Source organism: Apium graveolens, chromosome 11 (genome assembly GCF_009905375.1).
Source record: "Apium graveolens cultivar Ventura chromosome 11, ASM990537v1, whole genome shotgun sequence".
Classification (NCBI taxonomy): Eukaryota; Viridiplantae; Streptophyta; class Magnoliopsida; order Apiales; family Apiaceae; genus Apium; species Apium graveolens.
Window position 1 is genome coordinate 183,484,077 of NC_133657.1, and position 15,465 is coordinate 183,499,541.

At 33.0% G+C, this 15,465-nt stretch overlaps 1 protein-coding gene across 1 annotated transcript; it reads left to right on the forward strand.

Annotated features, from left to right (window-relative positions):
* Positions 1-9,423: 9,423 nt before the first annotated feature.
* On the forward strand, positions 9,424-13,687 carry LOC141697510 (hexosyltransferase GAUT11). Its single transcript, XM_074501916.1, has 2 exons — positions 9,424-10,057; positions 11,843-13,687. The coding sequence occupies exons 1-2, from the start codon at positions 9,893-9,895 to the stop codon at positions 13,295-13,297; spliced, it is 1,620 nt and encodes a 539-aa protein (XP_074358017.1). The 5' UTR covers positions 9,424-9,892; the 3' UTR covers positions 13,298-13,687.
* The last annotated feature ends 1,778 nt before the right edge of the window (positions 13,688-15,465 follow it).

The following is a 15,465-nucleotide window of genomic DNA, read 5'->3' on the forward strand; positions in this document are numbered from 1 at the left end:
GGCCCAAATAAGTCCATGTGAATAAGTTGCAATGGTGCACTTATAGAATTCACAGTTTTTGACTTGTGACTTGATCTTTTCATTTTTCCTTTCTGACAAGCTTCACAAACTTCAACTTGAGCAAACACCAGTTTAGGCATATCTCTTACTAACTCATTTTTGACCAAGGTGTTAATTGTCTTGAAATTCAAGTGAGACAATTTCTTATGTCATAGCTTACTTTGTTCATCTGATGCCTTGGTGTAGAAGCAACAAATTTCATCCTTATTTGTTGAGTCCAAGTCTACAACAAATAAGCTCCCTTTCCTTGATCCTTTCTGAGCAACTTCACCAGTTTTCTTGCTGATAAAAGTGCATTTTTCTTTGTTGAATAAAACTTCAAAGCCTTTGTCTGCAAATTGGCTAACACTGAGAAGATTTACTTCAAGACTAGCTACCAGTGCTACATCATCAATGACAATATTTTCAGAAACAATCTTGCCATATCCCATTGTGAATCCTTTATTGTTGTCTCCAAAGGTCACCAAAGGGCCAGCTTTCTCCTTAAATTGTGATAACAGGGCTTTATCACCTGTCATATGCCTGGAACATCCACTGTCTATGATCTAGATGACTTTCTTCACTTTGCCCTGTACACAATGAGTTTTAAGTGTGTTTAGCAACCCAAGCAGTGTTGGGTACTTTCTTCTTGTTAACTGATTTAGCAGAAGTAGAATGAGTAGTTTCAAATAAAATAGAGTTCATTGACTGTTGAGCATTTTCTCTTTCTGTTGTAGACCCAATTCTTGTTTCTTTGAGGTCTACTCTCAGTTTTTGACAACTTTTCATCACTTTCAAGTTGCAAGGAATGCAGTCAAACTTGTCACAAAAGGAGTAGGAATCATTTGTATTTGCTTCATTGTATTTGCAGGCTCCTTCAGTTGGCTTGCTAACTGCCTTTTTATAAAGGTGAGTTAGGTGATTCACAGAGCCATATTTTTCACATTTCTTTCTTGGAGCATCTGCAACATAAGCAAAATTATTGCTTTTATTTATCCCTATTTTCCCATTTTCATTTTTCTTTTTCTTTCTTGCATCTTCAGTTTTGGTTTCTTTAACAGGTGTCTTGGGACTTTGTTTGTCCACGAGCTTCTCTTCAGTATTGGAAGACTGTGTTGATTCTATAGTTTTCTTCTCTTTGTCCTCATCAGTAATTTCTTGCTTGATAATCAATTCTTCTTCACTGAAGTTGACTTCACATGCCTTGAACATAGGTGAGGCAACCTTTTTCAACATTGTTGGAACATTTTCATTTTCTGTTGCTTTTCCCTTATCACCCGTGTCTTTCTTTTTGCTGTTCAAGGCATCATAGTCAAGACCAATAGCAATATTTGCACATGGATTATTTTTCTCATGATACTGTCCAATTAACTCAGATGCATTCTTGAAGGATTTCAACTTAACTTCATTCTTTTCCAGCTTCTCCCTTAGCATTGCTTTAATTTCATTTGCACACATGAGCTTGTTCTTGAGATAAACATTCTCTTGTTTTACAGCTTCAAGCTCCACCAACAACAATTCAGTTTCTTGCTTTTCATTCTCAAGCTTCTCATGTATTTTGTCAGTCTGCTAACTTCTTCATTAGCAGCAACCATGATTGTGTGAATGTGAAACATTTCTGTGCTCATCTTCTCTACAGTTTCCTTATATTGACTCACATTTAAATCAATGGTGGTAAGAGTTGGTACCTATAATTTAGATGAGGATGATTATCCTTACTCCAAGGCCATGAGTGCATAATTTCCAAATTCTTCATCTTCATCATTTTCAGAGTCATCCCAACTTTTTCCCTCTGCAATAAAGCTTTGCTTTGCTGTTTCTTCAGAAGAGCTTCATACTTTGCTTCTAATTCAAGATAAGCTTTGTCTTTCTTTGCTTTCTTGGGTTTCCTGCATTCTGTAGCAAAATTTCCTAGTTCATCACAGTTGAAGCACCTTATCTTAGATCTGTCAACAGATCCAGTTTTGTAACCATTCTTGCTGTCAGAAGTGTACTTCCCTTTTCCTTTCCAGTTGTTGTCTTTGTTGAAAGACTGTCCTTTACCCTTGAAGTATCTTGGCTTCTTTACTCTAATGTTAGAGAATTTTCTAGCCAAATAGGCCATTGACTGATCTAGCTCATCCAACTCATCAAGAGTGTAGAATTCATCTTCTTCCAATTCCAGAATGACTTGTTCCTGTGAATAATTTGTTCTTTACTTACTTGGTGAGGCAACTGGAGTTTGAGATCTTGGCTCATCATTAGATGTTTGGCTTTTATTTACAATTAAAGCACTTGAGGCATCTACAACATTAACTTGAACAGATCTCAATGATTTTCTTTGAATCATTTCCAGTTCATATGTTTTAAGAATTCCATATAGAACTTCCAATGTTATTCTGCTCAAGTATCTCCCTTCCCTGATTGCTGAGATTTTTTGTTCCAAATGATCAGGGAGAGTAAACAAGAACTTCAAGTTCACCTCTTCAGCTTCATAGTATTTGTCATGGTGCTGCAAGTCATTTATCAGCTTGTTGAACCTTTCAAACACACCAGTTATACTTTCTTTTGGCTTGGCCATGAAACCCTCATATTGTGAAATCAGTATCCTTCTTTGATTAGATCTAACTTCCTCAGTTCCCTTACAGAGTATTTCAATCTTTTCCCATATTTTCTTGGCAGTGTCACAGTTGACAATGTTGTTGTACATTACATTGTCAAGTGGCTCAATCAATATCAATTGCAAGCCACTATCTAGGGAAACTTTCTCCTTTTTAGGCTCAGTATACTCAGAAGGGTCTTTTGGAGCATAATGAGCTGGAATGACCTTATCACCATATGTTGATTCTTCAACTCTAACCATAGGAGTGAAGGGCTCATTTTTGAGAAACTGAATATAGAGTGGATTGGCCATCCTGATAAATAGCAACATTTTCTTTTTCCAAAGAGTGTAGTTAGCTTTGTCAAAGGTAGAAATTTTGATGCTACTGATTTTCTGTGTATTCATTCTTCCAAGATCTTGAATCTGTTTACTTTCAGATTTTGCTCTGATACCACTTGTTAGGTAATGAATTACACATAGGGGGGGGTGAATGTGTTTTACTATTTTTAGGCTTTTCTTGAATCTTTTATGGTTGAACAAAGTAAATTAAATCTTGTAGTGAAAATATGTTCATGCATAAATTAAACTTGCAAGAATAAAGAACACAGATCTTCAAAACTCACTTAATTTATTTATTAAAATTAAGAATGTTTTACTACAAAATTTCTAGGCTCTTTGTTGATAAAGAGCTTAGCTTCTTCTTGAGAGAGTTACAAGATTTTCTTTCTAAATTGTTACAACTGACTAAAGGACCAGTGTTAACTTTATAATTCAGTTAACTGCTGGTTTACACAGTGTACAATAAGACATGCTATTAACTTTAGTAAACTGTCACTTGTCATTTCCATTTTAGGAAAAATGTATCTTCCATTTCTGGCTTAGCATATCTTAGCATCATGTGTTTACTTTGATCTTCCTTTGTCAGTTAATCTTCACCATTGATCTTGCACATCCTTCAAGCTACTTTTTGTAGACTTATCAATCCAGCTGGTTGGATTGTTTGTTGATTGTTAATCTTGGATATTGAACTGATCTGCAATTTTGTACTTTAAGATTTTACCTCGAGATCTTCAGTTTGGTCTATAGAGAACTTGACATCTTGATAAGTATATTGGCTTATCGATATCTCTAGTACTCTATAGTTAATTTGGCTTATAGAGGTCTCCCAGTTCTCTATAAGAAAATTTTGACTTGTCGAGATCTCTAGTCTTCATATCTTCACTTTGACTTATCGATATCTTTGAGTTCTCTAGTGGCTTCTTAACTTGTCGATATCTCAGAGTTCTCTAGTCAAATTTTGACTTGTCGATATCTCAGAGTTCTCTAGTGAATTTTGACTTATCGATATCTCTGAGTTCTCTAGTGGAATTTGACTTATCGATAACTCATAGTTTTCTAATGAATGTTGACTTGTTGATGACTCTGAGTTCTTTAGTGAAGAAATGACTTGTCGATATCTTCAATCTTCATGTCTTCAATTTGGCTTATCGACATCTCTGAGTTCTCTATAAGCTTTTATGAGTTCTTTATAAGTCATTCTGGAGTTCTCGAATGTCTTCTCTATAACTCTAAATCTGTGACTTGTAGAGATCTTGACTTAGAATATTTTTCCTAAAATAGATTTATTCAACTCCAAACTTCTGCATAATTATTCTGAGGCATGATCTTCTTGATCTTCTTCCAGATAGAATTCTTAGGCTTGACACTGTTTATAGAAAAAGACTTCAGTCTGCTCCTTTGACATTTTTATAGACTTTAAAGTGTTACAAGTATAAAATACAGATTAAGATAACAATACAACTTACTTAGGATTGACAAATTATCTTAGTCTTGTTAAAGTACAGGCATGTTTTGCATAATATATATATATATAAACCTATCATCTTAAAAAATATATAGATTTCGGTTGTATTTATTAAGGCCGTATGGGTTTCTTTAGATTGAACTGAGTTTTGTTTAAGAAAATTATAACCGTAGGAAATATTAACAATTTTAGAAAGTTTAACAATCATAACTTATAAAACTATAAATTATAGTTGAAGGTTGGTCGATTAAAAAAATGTGCGAATTATTAGTATAACTCGACCCGATTCTATTCAAACTCGACTTGAGTTCGGCTTAGCTTGATTATTCGTGAACAAACTCTACTCGGCTCGGCTCCGTTAGAAACATATAAAAAATGGTAAAATGCAAGATGAAGTTTACAATTTTGCAACTTATGTACCTAAATTTTGAGAATAACAAAATGTGTATCCGAAGTTAGTAAGCCCATGCAAAATATTTCATGTCGTGTTTTCGTGTAAAATTAAAAATTAATATAAATAAAATTAAATAGATAAATAAAGTATAAGATTTTTAGATAAAAACCTTGAAAGATACATTAAATATTAATATTAAGATTACATTTAAGTATAATATTATAATATTAAATATTATTTTAAAAATAAATATGCGTATATTTTAAAATATACATATATTCATTACAAATATTAATATTTACATAAAATTTTATATATACTGCCGAATATAATCAAATGAAACATGTTTAAATATTTTTGTATTTTTTGTTTTAACTTCAAATTGATTTTTCTTCTTTTTCAATACCATTTCGAATTAATAAATATTTTTTTAAAGAATGCATTTACAAGTTACGAATTATTTATTTTAATTTAAACTTAGGTACACAAATTGCATAATTTCGAGTTTTCAAGTTCATATCTTACATTTCAGAAAGTCTTTCACCCACAGTGTTAAGAATAATTAACGATTGTACACGAAATACGCAAATTTTGGTAACTTCACTTTAGTTATATATTCTGTTATTTTTAAACTAGGTGAGAAAATCGCGATTCGCGCGGTTTGTGAAGCAGCCTAGCGAACTACGCATTTCAAGAATCATCGTCCATCTGACTATAGTGATTTGTTGCATTCATGCACACCATCAACATGAGCCAAGAAATATATTTGCAGGTGTCTGTATAATTGAAAATGCTAAGTGAACCACTTTGAATATTGATCAATGATTACTTAGGAACATTTTTATCGAACTTAAATTTTCTAGTTACGAATTGTCTACTGAACTATGGGTAAAAGTTCTAATCTAAAATGGCTCTTGCATATAGTAAAGAACATAATTGTACATTTGTACTTACCAAAGAGAAAAGAACAATTTGTTTTCTTCTCTTTTCTATTAAAAGAAAAAAAAAATATTCCGGACGATGCAAAATTTCAATCATTTTTAGCAAAAACAAATACTCCTGTGTTTTCTATTTTCTGGGGATATTCACAATAACACATACCTAAAATGCATGACATAATAGAAAAACACAACTATTGCACAACTGTCTTATTAAACTTGTAGAACTGGCTAGTTCTGGTCCCTAGGACCCTTTGTAGCCTTCCAAGCCATTTTCACAAAAAAGAAGTGAATTTACGAATTTCAAGTAAAATGAATTTCAAAAATAGAAAGTAAAATAATATAGAGATGAAAACTGTAAGGTCTTCAACATTATCGTGAATTTGGTTACTGCACCACCGTCCACCGGCAACAACAGGGTATTTGAAATGTATTAGTTAACAAATAATATTGCACCCACAGCCAGCCGAAAGATAATCATTGTAATGGACTCCTTCACTGGAAACAATAGTGGCATGAGGCCTTTGTAAAAAAGAGATACACAATAGTGGCAGTATCTCAATAATTTTCCAAGCATTTCTGAAAGAAATATGGTAAAAGTAAAATATATATCAAAATAAATATTATTTGCAGATGATTAAGTGAACAAAAGTACAACTTTATATATGTAACAGCAGGTTCCCTGGTCATAATAAAAAAGCAGACTTATAGTGTAAAACCACAATGTAACTTTACTCTATGCAATAAGGTAGGTAATCTTTCTTTTTCGTCCCCCAAAAGCTGCAATATTTACAACATGTAATTGTCGCAACTTTGCACTCAACCGCAGGTTGTCATGGGTTCACTCGGCCAGCTCGATAGAGCACCTAATTTCATTTTCGGGTCCGTTTGGATCTCTATGAACATCAATATCCAGGCATGAATATTACAATATTAAAGTTGAAAGAAATTTGTGGTAGATTAAGCTTACTTTCAAAATTGATAATGTGAGTTAAACAATGATAATAGGGACAAAAAGAAAATTAAAACTAAAAAAATAAAGAGTTGCAGTTATGTAGCAATATGAATATTGCAATTATTGAGCTGTAGGCATAACCTGTGAGACTCTATTGTCGTAATGTATAAATATTTTAATCCAATCAAGGTTGCTTATATGAAGAAATTAACTTGTGCAACTTTAAATTTGAAACAGAGAAGAGAAGAGTGCAATAGTATAAATATATGGATATATTTGTATTTTGGCACAACAATTAGAAGGTTATAGTACCATTACAGTGTCATGTGTGGATACCATTCTCAAGATCGTGATCAGTGTTGACCATGATCATGACTCCTGGATCAGTGACCCATGACTGTGCTACATATACTTATCCATGGATGAACATCGGGCTAGACACAAGCCACCACGTTTTTCAAAATTCTTGAAATCTGGCATCGAAATGGACAGTGCCTGCAACGACCGGATAACCAAGTAGCACCTGAAATCCTTTATTACAACAAAATATAGTCTTAAAATGAGTGTTTTTAAACTGAAAAGAAATTAATAAATAGTCGTAACTGAACATAGTCCCAGGATGCAACATACATGAAGCATCAAACAAATATAGGGAATAGTCTTAAAAAGATATATTAGCGGTGTATTTTCAATCCAAAGCAAAGACAAAGAACTTATTATTCTTTAAAAAATATGTACACAATTATTTTCTCGTTGCTTAAAACGGGAATTCGTAATTGTTGTAGCTATCGCCAGTTAAAGGTCCTGTAAAATGGCACGGACACAAACATAAAATGTTAAAATATATAAGCTAGGCTGATTGAAGGAATCATATGATTTTCTTGTAAAGCTTGCAAATTTTATTTGGTGACAGTGATAAATGATAACACACGAATTGACCAATTTACTATCCATGACTCTAACTTGACGTGTATGATTATTAAAAAAAGGAAGAAAATAGGTGTCTTCCAAGTCAAGCCTACAATAATGAATTTAATAATAGATTTGATAGCAACACTGAAAAATGTAAAATTGATAGATTTAAATTAATTGCCCGAGTCATTAACTAAAAAGATATGTTCTGAAAATATAGAAAAATGATTATAGTGAATACACATCGACCCTTATTTGGTGATGTAGTCTGTGTCTATTGTCACCACAAGGACTAAGAAACACTTCCCATATAAATTCTTCTTAACTTGTACAACCTTTGACACAAGGAAATGATGAATCTAATAATGCTAAGTTATGTTTCATCGATAAGGAGAAAACTTCAGATTTTGATGAACAAAACTAAAGATAATTTAAATAACTTATGCATCTTACAGGGAACTTATGAAAGTGATTACATATGTAAAACACACATATGAAGAGAGAATTAGATAATCATACAACCTAAAATACATCTCAATATAAACCCGCATAAAATTAATAATTCCCAACTCCCAAGCATGATTAATAAAGGGCTCAATACTTATATAAACCCCCATAATTTTAATATTTAAACTTACGGATTAAAGAAACACAAAAAAATAAAGAAAAATGACAGAATGAATATCATATCTGCCCAGTTTGAGAACTGCAAGGACTACCTTCTCATTTCTTGAGAACCTTAATGACCTACAGACTCTCTGTATAAAATCAGTCTGCAAAATGAATCTATCAATACAATAGTAAAGAACTAATATCGAATATATTAAAAATATATACACATACAATTTTGTTAATTGAATAGTAGGTAAATGTAATTAAACATATAATTTGCACGATGAAATCAACTATGTTTGAAGAACGGAGCATCACCATTGATAATTTCTCCGGCCAACAATTTGATTTGATGATTGATTTGATTCCGCGAGAAGACATTATACATCTATATATAACACCCAAGGTATTGCTTAAAAACCCTTTTGTCTTTATAGATCCTTAACTGAAGTTGAGCAATTAAGATTATGATCATTCAATTCCTTTGAGACCTTTAAATTTCTGCTCCCGAAATTTTAATTTAATAATTTTGCAAAGCAGCAAGAGCTGGAAAAGTAGAAAGCACGAGAAAATAAAAGCAAAAAATAGAAGAATTTGGAGGAGCCACGTCATTCTCCCGAGTTTTTCCTTTATATAAATATAAGATTACAGATATTTAAGTTGCACAACTTACAAACATCAGGTACACATCTTATATTTTACTAAAAAAAATCCTATAAATTAGTATCTGATTTCAAATTCTATGAATACCACATTTTCGTTGGAGATCACGAAGACCACTTATGTTCTGCAACTAAAATCTTGTATAAAAACATTGCAAAACGTATTATTTTGCGAATAATGTTCTACAAAGTTTATTATTTTATTCAAAATCTTGAATATTATACATGTACCGCATGTAGAACATCACAAAAAGTTTTATTATACGAAACATGTTTAATTTGCAGAATATTTGTTCAAATTGCAGAATATAAACATCACAAAATAATATATTTCATAGTGTTTTGATTGCAGAACATAGGAGGTGTCCGGGATCTCCGGTAAAAATGTGATCTCCCTGTAAATTTTCTCTTCGTATCTAATATATTTTTTTTTCACATCACTTGTTTGAAAAGGACGGGTTATAAAAATAGCAAAAAAGTAGTAAAAGGCTTAAAACTAGAGTGGTTGTTTTTCTATTTATAACCAAAATTTTAATTATCATCTTTAATTTGTGAATCAAGTGTAAGAAGTTTCGCCAGTACTTGCTAGATTTTGCAGCCTTGTTAATTTGCCTCCCTTTTCTTGATTCTCCTCACACACCACACTTTATGTACTTGACTCATATCTAGGTATTCAGATCTTCACTTACACACACAACAACACTGTATCTATTACTTTGCTTCACACACAATCAATCAAAAAACACCCATACTATTATAAAATACACTCCCAGATCAACTCACTCAGGATTTTCTTGATTGAGTGATGGGTCACTCTAAAGTTTCAATTTTGATTGGCGTGTCACTCTAAAGATTGGATTTTGATTGATGGGTCACTCCAAAGATGGATTTTGAATAATGGGTTACTCTAAAGATTGGATTTTGATTGATGGGTCATCTTTAGAATCATAGATTGTGTATGAGTTTGGGCAATTTGGGTGTGTTTGATTTGAAAAATGAGGAGACGGGCTGCTGATTCCCGGCGCCCGGTTCGGAGAAATCTGTCGTGTTGGATCTCATCATTGCTTGGTTTGTTTTGTGTTGCTGGATTTATTTTGTTTACTATTCAGCATTTTCATGGTATTGATGATGTTAAAGATCCGATTCGACAACCGACACTAGTAAGATTTCGTATTTGTCTTGTAATGTATTGCTGATTGAATAGTTTTGTATTGTGGGATATAAATGTGTGATCTTTTTTGTATGTATGTGTAATTCTGTATCTGCAGTTATATATGATGTTAATATAGTGATTAGTGGTTTTTTTAGTTGTGTATGTGATTTTTGAAATGCTGTGTGTTTGCCGCTTTTATTTGGTTTTGTAAGCTAAGGGATAGTTAAAATCTTGATTTGAATGTAGGAGTTGTTAAGAGTAAAATTCGGGGAAAACAACCAAATGGGATATACTTCGGGAAGTTATGTGGAGGTTGTATTGCTAATTAGAGCACCTAGTCACCACTTCGCCTGCTTAATTTTGATAAAATCTAGTTTGACTGAATGTATAGGGTGTTATCATAAATGGATAGTCACCTATAGTAAGATTTCGAATGTTTATTGTAATGTTTTGCTGATTGATTGGTTTTGTATTGTAGGACATAAATGTGTGATCTTTTGTGTATGTATGTGTAATCCTGTATCTGCAGTGATCTATGATGATAATATCGGTGATCAGCAGTTTTTTTAATTTTGTATGTGGTTTAATTTTTGAAAAGCCGTGTGTTTGCCGCTTCTATTTGGTTTTGTAAGCCAAGGGAGTTTAAATCTTGATTTGAATGCAGGAGTTGCTAAGGCCTAAAAGTAAAATTCGGGGAAAAGGATAACAATTAAATGGGATATACTTTGGGAAGTTTTGTGGAGGTTGTATTGCTAGATAGAGCACCTAGTCTGCATAAATTAGGAATTCAAGGCTGTTCACCACTTCACGTGCTTAAATTTGATAAATCTAGTTTGACTGAATGTATAGGGTGTTATCATAAATATATAATTTATTTGATATTAGGTTTCAACTATCAAGTACTTAGTTACGTTGTTTTTTATTAAAAAAATATATAGTTTTTTTATACATTTGAGAGGTATTTACGTCATGATTGGAATCTTAGATCTCTCTGCTACTGTATTCGTCTATTTAGGGGTCTGATATATTTGTTAACTTAGTTCGGGTATGAAGAATTGATATATTATATCGTGAAGTCTGCAATTTGCATGTTTCTATAGTAGACTAGTGGCAGAATCATCCCTATCATAATATCATAGATAATTTCCGTGCTTGTTGCTATACAGCCACAGGTATTGTGGTTTGACAGTTTTTTAGAATACCATTTGTCGTCATCATAAAATATGCATATTTAAAATAAATTATCAAAAGATCATGTATATTAATAATCTTACGGAACGGACTACCTAAAATCTGAATTGTAGAACTTAGATGAAGCTTGGGTAAATAATTAAATAAAGAATATGCTTCTGGCATGTCAGATTATCAACTTAGATGAAGTTGTAACCTAGTATTGTGTTTTTGTATTGAATGTATAACTCGTATTGACATGTGGAGAAGAATAAATGGTGGACTGTTATTTTGTGTAAACAGAATTCCGTCCTTTCCCCCCAAGTGTGTCCTGTGGATTCTATAATGTAATCAGAAAGATGGAAATATAATATTACCTCTTTATTTTATGTTTGATTATCTATTTTCGTTTAAGCAGTCATGTTTCTGTATCTAAATGTGTATATCAAATTATCTTGATGTTACTTTATTGTGCCACGACTCTACAATGCTACCATGTCTTTACTTAATGTGAGAGATTGCTTTGAGATGGTGTATGTTTCACTTATGAAATAAAATATCCCGCAGCAGATAATAATATTTTCGCATTTCTGTTAATTAATATCTATCCTGACATTTCCAGGATAAAATTGCTAGAAATGTAGAGGTCATCCATGAGAGGTTAAACTTTACTGAAGACTTGCAAAGTGCTAGTTCTTTTGCTAGGCAACTGTCAGACCAATTGACACTTGCCAAAGCTTATGTAATTATAGCAAAAGAGCACAATAACCTTCATCTTGCCTGGGAACTCACTTCAAAGATTCGAAGTTGCCAATTTTTGCTATCCAAAGCTGCCATGAGAGAGGATCCTATTACACTTGATGAAGCTAAACCTATATTAAAGAGCCTATCATCTTTGATATTTAAAGCACAAGATGCCCATTATGATATTGCAACAACAATTATGACAATGAAATCTCATATTCAAGCCCTTGAAGAGCGAACAAATGCAGCAACTGTTCAAAGTACAGTGTTTGGGCAATTAGCTGCTGAAGCAGTGCCCAAGAATCTTCACTGTCTTAATATTATGCTCATGGCGGATTGGCTGAATAAAAAATCTCTACAGGACCTTGCAAATGAGAAGGAAAATTCTCTTCGATTGGTGGACAACAGCCTCTATCACTTCGCCATATTTTCAGATAATCTGCTGGCTGTTTCAGTTGTTGTCAACTCTACGGTCTCGAATGCTGATCATCCCAAGCAGCTAGTTTTCCACATTGTTACAAATAGGGTAGCCTATGGTCCAATGCAGGCATGGTTCTTGAGTAACGATTTTAAAGGTTCCGCAGTAGACGTGCTGATGATTGAAGACCTAACTTGGTTAAATCACACACACTCTCCTACTGTCAAACAGCTGATGGAAGAAGATGTGTGGGCATACTATTTCAAAGGTCATTTAGATGACAATATTGAACCAAAGATCAGAAATTCAAAATACATATCTTTGCTGAATCACCTTCGGTTTTACATCCCACAGATCTATCCTCAGCTAGAGAAGGTAGTTTTTCTTGATGACGATGTTGTTGTTCAAAAGGACCTGACACCTCTCTTCTCATTGGATTTGCATGGAAATGTCAATGGTGCAGTAGAAACTTGTCTTGAAGCGTTTCATCGTTATTACAAGTATCTGAATTTCTCAAATACGCTTATAAGTTCAAAGATCGATCCGCAAGCTTGTGGGTGGGCATTTGGCATGAATGTTTTCGATCTGATTGCTTGGAGGAAAGCAGATGTGACTGCACGATATCATTACTGGCAAGAACTGAATTCTGATAGATCACTCTGGAAGCTGGGTACGCTTCCAGTTGGTCTTTTAGCATTTTATGGGTTGACAGAGCCATTGGATAGGAGATGGCATGTATTAGGTTTGGGTTATGACTTGAACATCGACAACAGACTGATAGAGAGTGCAGCTGTAATTCACTTTAATGGAAACATGAAGCCATGGCAGAAGTTTGGTATTAGCAGATATAGACCTCTCTGGGAAAGGTACGTGAATCAGACCCACCAATATATCCAAGATTGTTTCATAAGTTGAACACGATCCACTCAATTTTGGACTCAATCCACATTATAGTTCACTCCAAACTGTAATTGCATTATTGTAGAGTTAAAAGTAGAAAGTTTTGTTTTTAGATAGAGCTTTTTGCTTTTTCTTTCGGTTTAATCTTATTTTGGTACAAGGGAAATATGATTATTATACGGTAGACAGTAAAGAGGCATGAGAATTCAATTTTTTGTCCCGACGGGGTTTTAATTACTCCTATATTTACTTTATAATAATCTCTAAGCTTTTTTAATCGTTGTATCTTGTATGTTACTTGTGTCATTTGTTTTCCTGAGCTGTTTAAAATGTAACCAGCTAATCTGGTAACCTTTGTAATATTGTATTAAAAATGCAAAAAAATTGCTTTTTCTTTCGGTTTAATCTTATTTTGTGTCCAAGCCTTGTTGTTTGATGCTGGATTGCCACAGATTAATTGATTTTATTCACTTAATTCCAAGTTCCAACCATGGGTGCCAAATTTTCCTAATAATCGTAAAAAGTTGGTACCATTACAATTTTTTTGACAGCTGAATTGAGATCATTATCAGTTAACAGATTAGTCACTGCTGTCTCTTTGTAATTGGATATGTGTGTGCACGCTCGCAGGTGCATGTAGTGCACACATCGGTTAACGTTACTTGTATGCCTGTATGTGTCTGACATGTTTTTGGAATATTCACGTGTTTCACTTTTACACAATGTCCAACCAGTTTTAAGTATATAAGGCCCGTGCATTGTGCCAACAAAGTGTTAATGCAGTGGTTGAGCTCTTCTCCCTCTTGCGGGAGGTCAAGAGTTCGACTCCTGGTGTGTGCGTGTGTAATTAATTGTACATAAAAAGTGTATAGGACTTGTAAAGGTATTAGCTTTTGCTTGTGTGAGTATGTATTCCCCATCTTATTGTTAACTTATTCACAGCCAAGAGTTTTTAGGAAAATATAAGAGTATGTTTAGCTGGTTTGTAGTTTGATCAGAGAAAATGTATGATGTCTTCACCTTGTACAGATATTTTCTCATCAACTTCGTTTTTGGTATTGAATACATTTAGACATTATATATGGTTGTCGGTCCAGTGTAATGGATTAAATTTACCGTGACTTATTTACGTTTGAGATTTTCTGACTCTCTTTTCAGTTTGCTAGGATGCAATTCTTTTTGGTTCAGTTTAGTTATTCTATATCCTGTCTACAAAGCATTACTCACATTGTCTCGTTGAATTCTATACATCACTTTTTGACTCGCTTTTCAATGTTCTTTTAAAACATAATTCCACAATATTTTTTTAATTTTTTTTCTGAATAAAAGGTTTATGTTTAGATTTTTATTTCAAAAAAAATTAAAAAAATATTATGAAACTATACTTTATAGAAATTTTGAAATACGTGAAAACAGTACATGCGCTGGGATGAGTGCCACGTTCACATTGGAGCTTGGATTAGAAGTTCAACCGGGGTGTTGGGTTTGTGAAACATTGAAACATTGTTGAAGACAAATCACTGTAGTCATTGGGTCTGTTTTTTGTTTTTTGTTTTTTTGCTAAATCTTTTTCACCCGAACTGTCACTTTTTTGAGTCAAAAGGTCCTCCATGTCATTTTTTGAATTGTTGGCACCAAATGTCACTTGAAAACGGGATTTCGGGTGAAGTTTTTCAAAATTGAAGAAAAACGCAGTCTCGTGTTTTGTTTTTCTATAACAATTGTATTTTTATTTTTTTAAATAAAAGGAAAACGCAGTTCCGTTTCGTGTTTTTGTGTAAATACGTGATTTCAAATTGTGTTTTTGATGAAAACGTAATTTCAGAAATTGTTTCGATAAAAAACGTAGTCTCGTCTTGAGTTTATGGATATAAAAATGGCGTTTCAAACCGAGTTTTTCATAAAAACGCAGTTTATAACCGAGTTTTTCTCAGAATTCAAAAAAAAATAAATCAAAATGCAGATCCAAAATGAGTTAATATGAAAAACTCATTCTAACATTACGTTTTGCCCCCGTAAACATGAATTGAAGTTGTGTTTTTAAATTTTTTTTTAAAAAAAAAAATCAAAACAGCACGCAACTCCGTTTTTCATTAAAAAGAAAAACTTCACCCGAAACTTCGTTTTGAAATGATATTTAAAGAAAAACTTCACCCGAAACTTCGTTTTGAAATGATATTTGA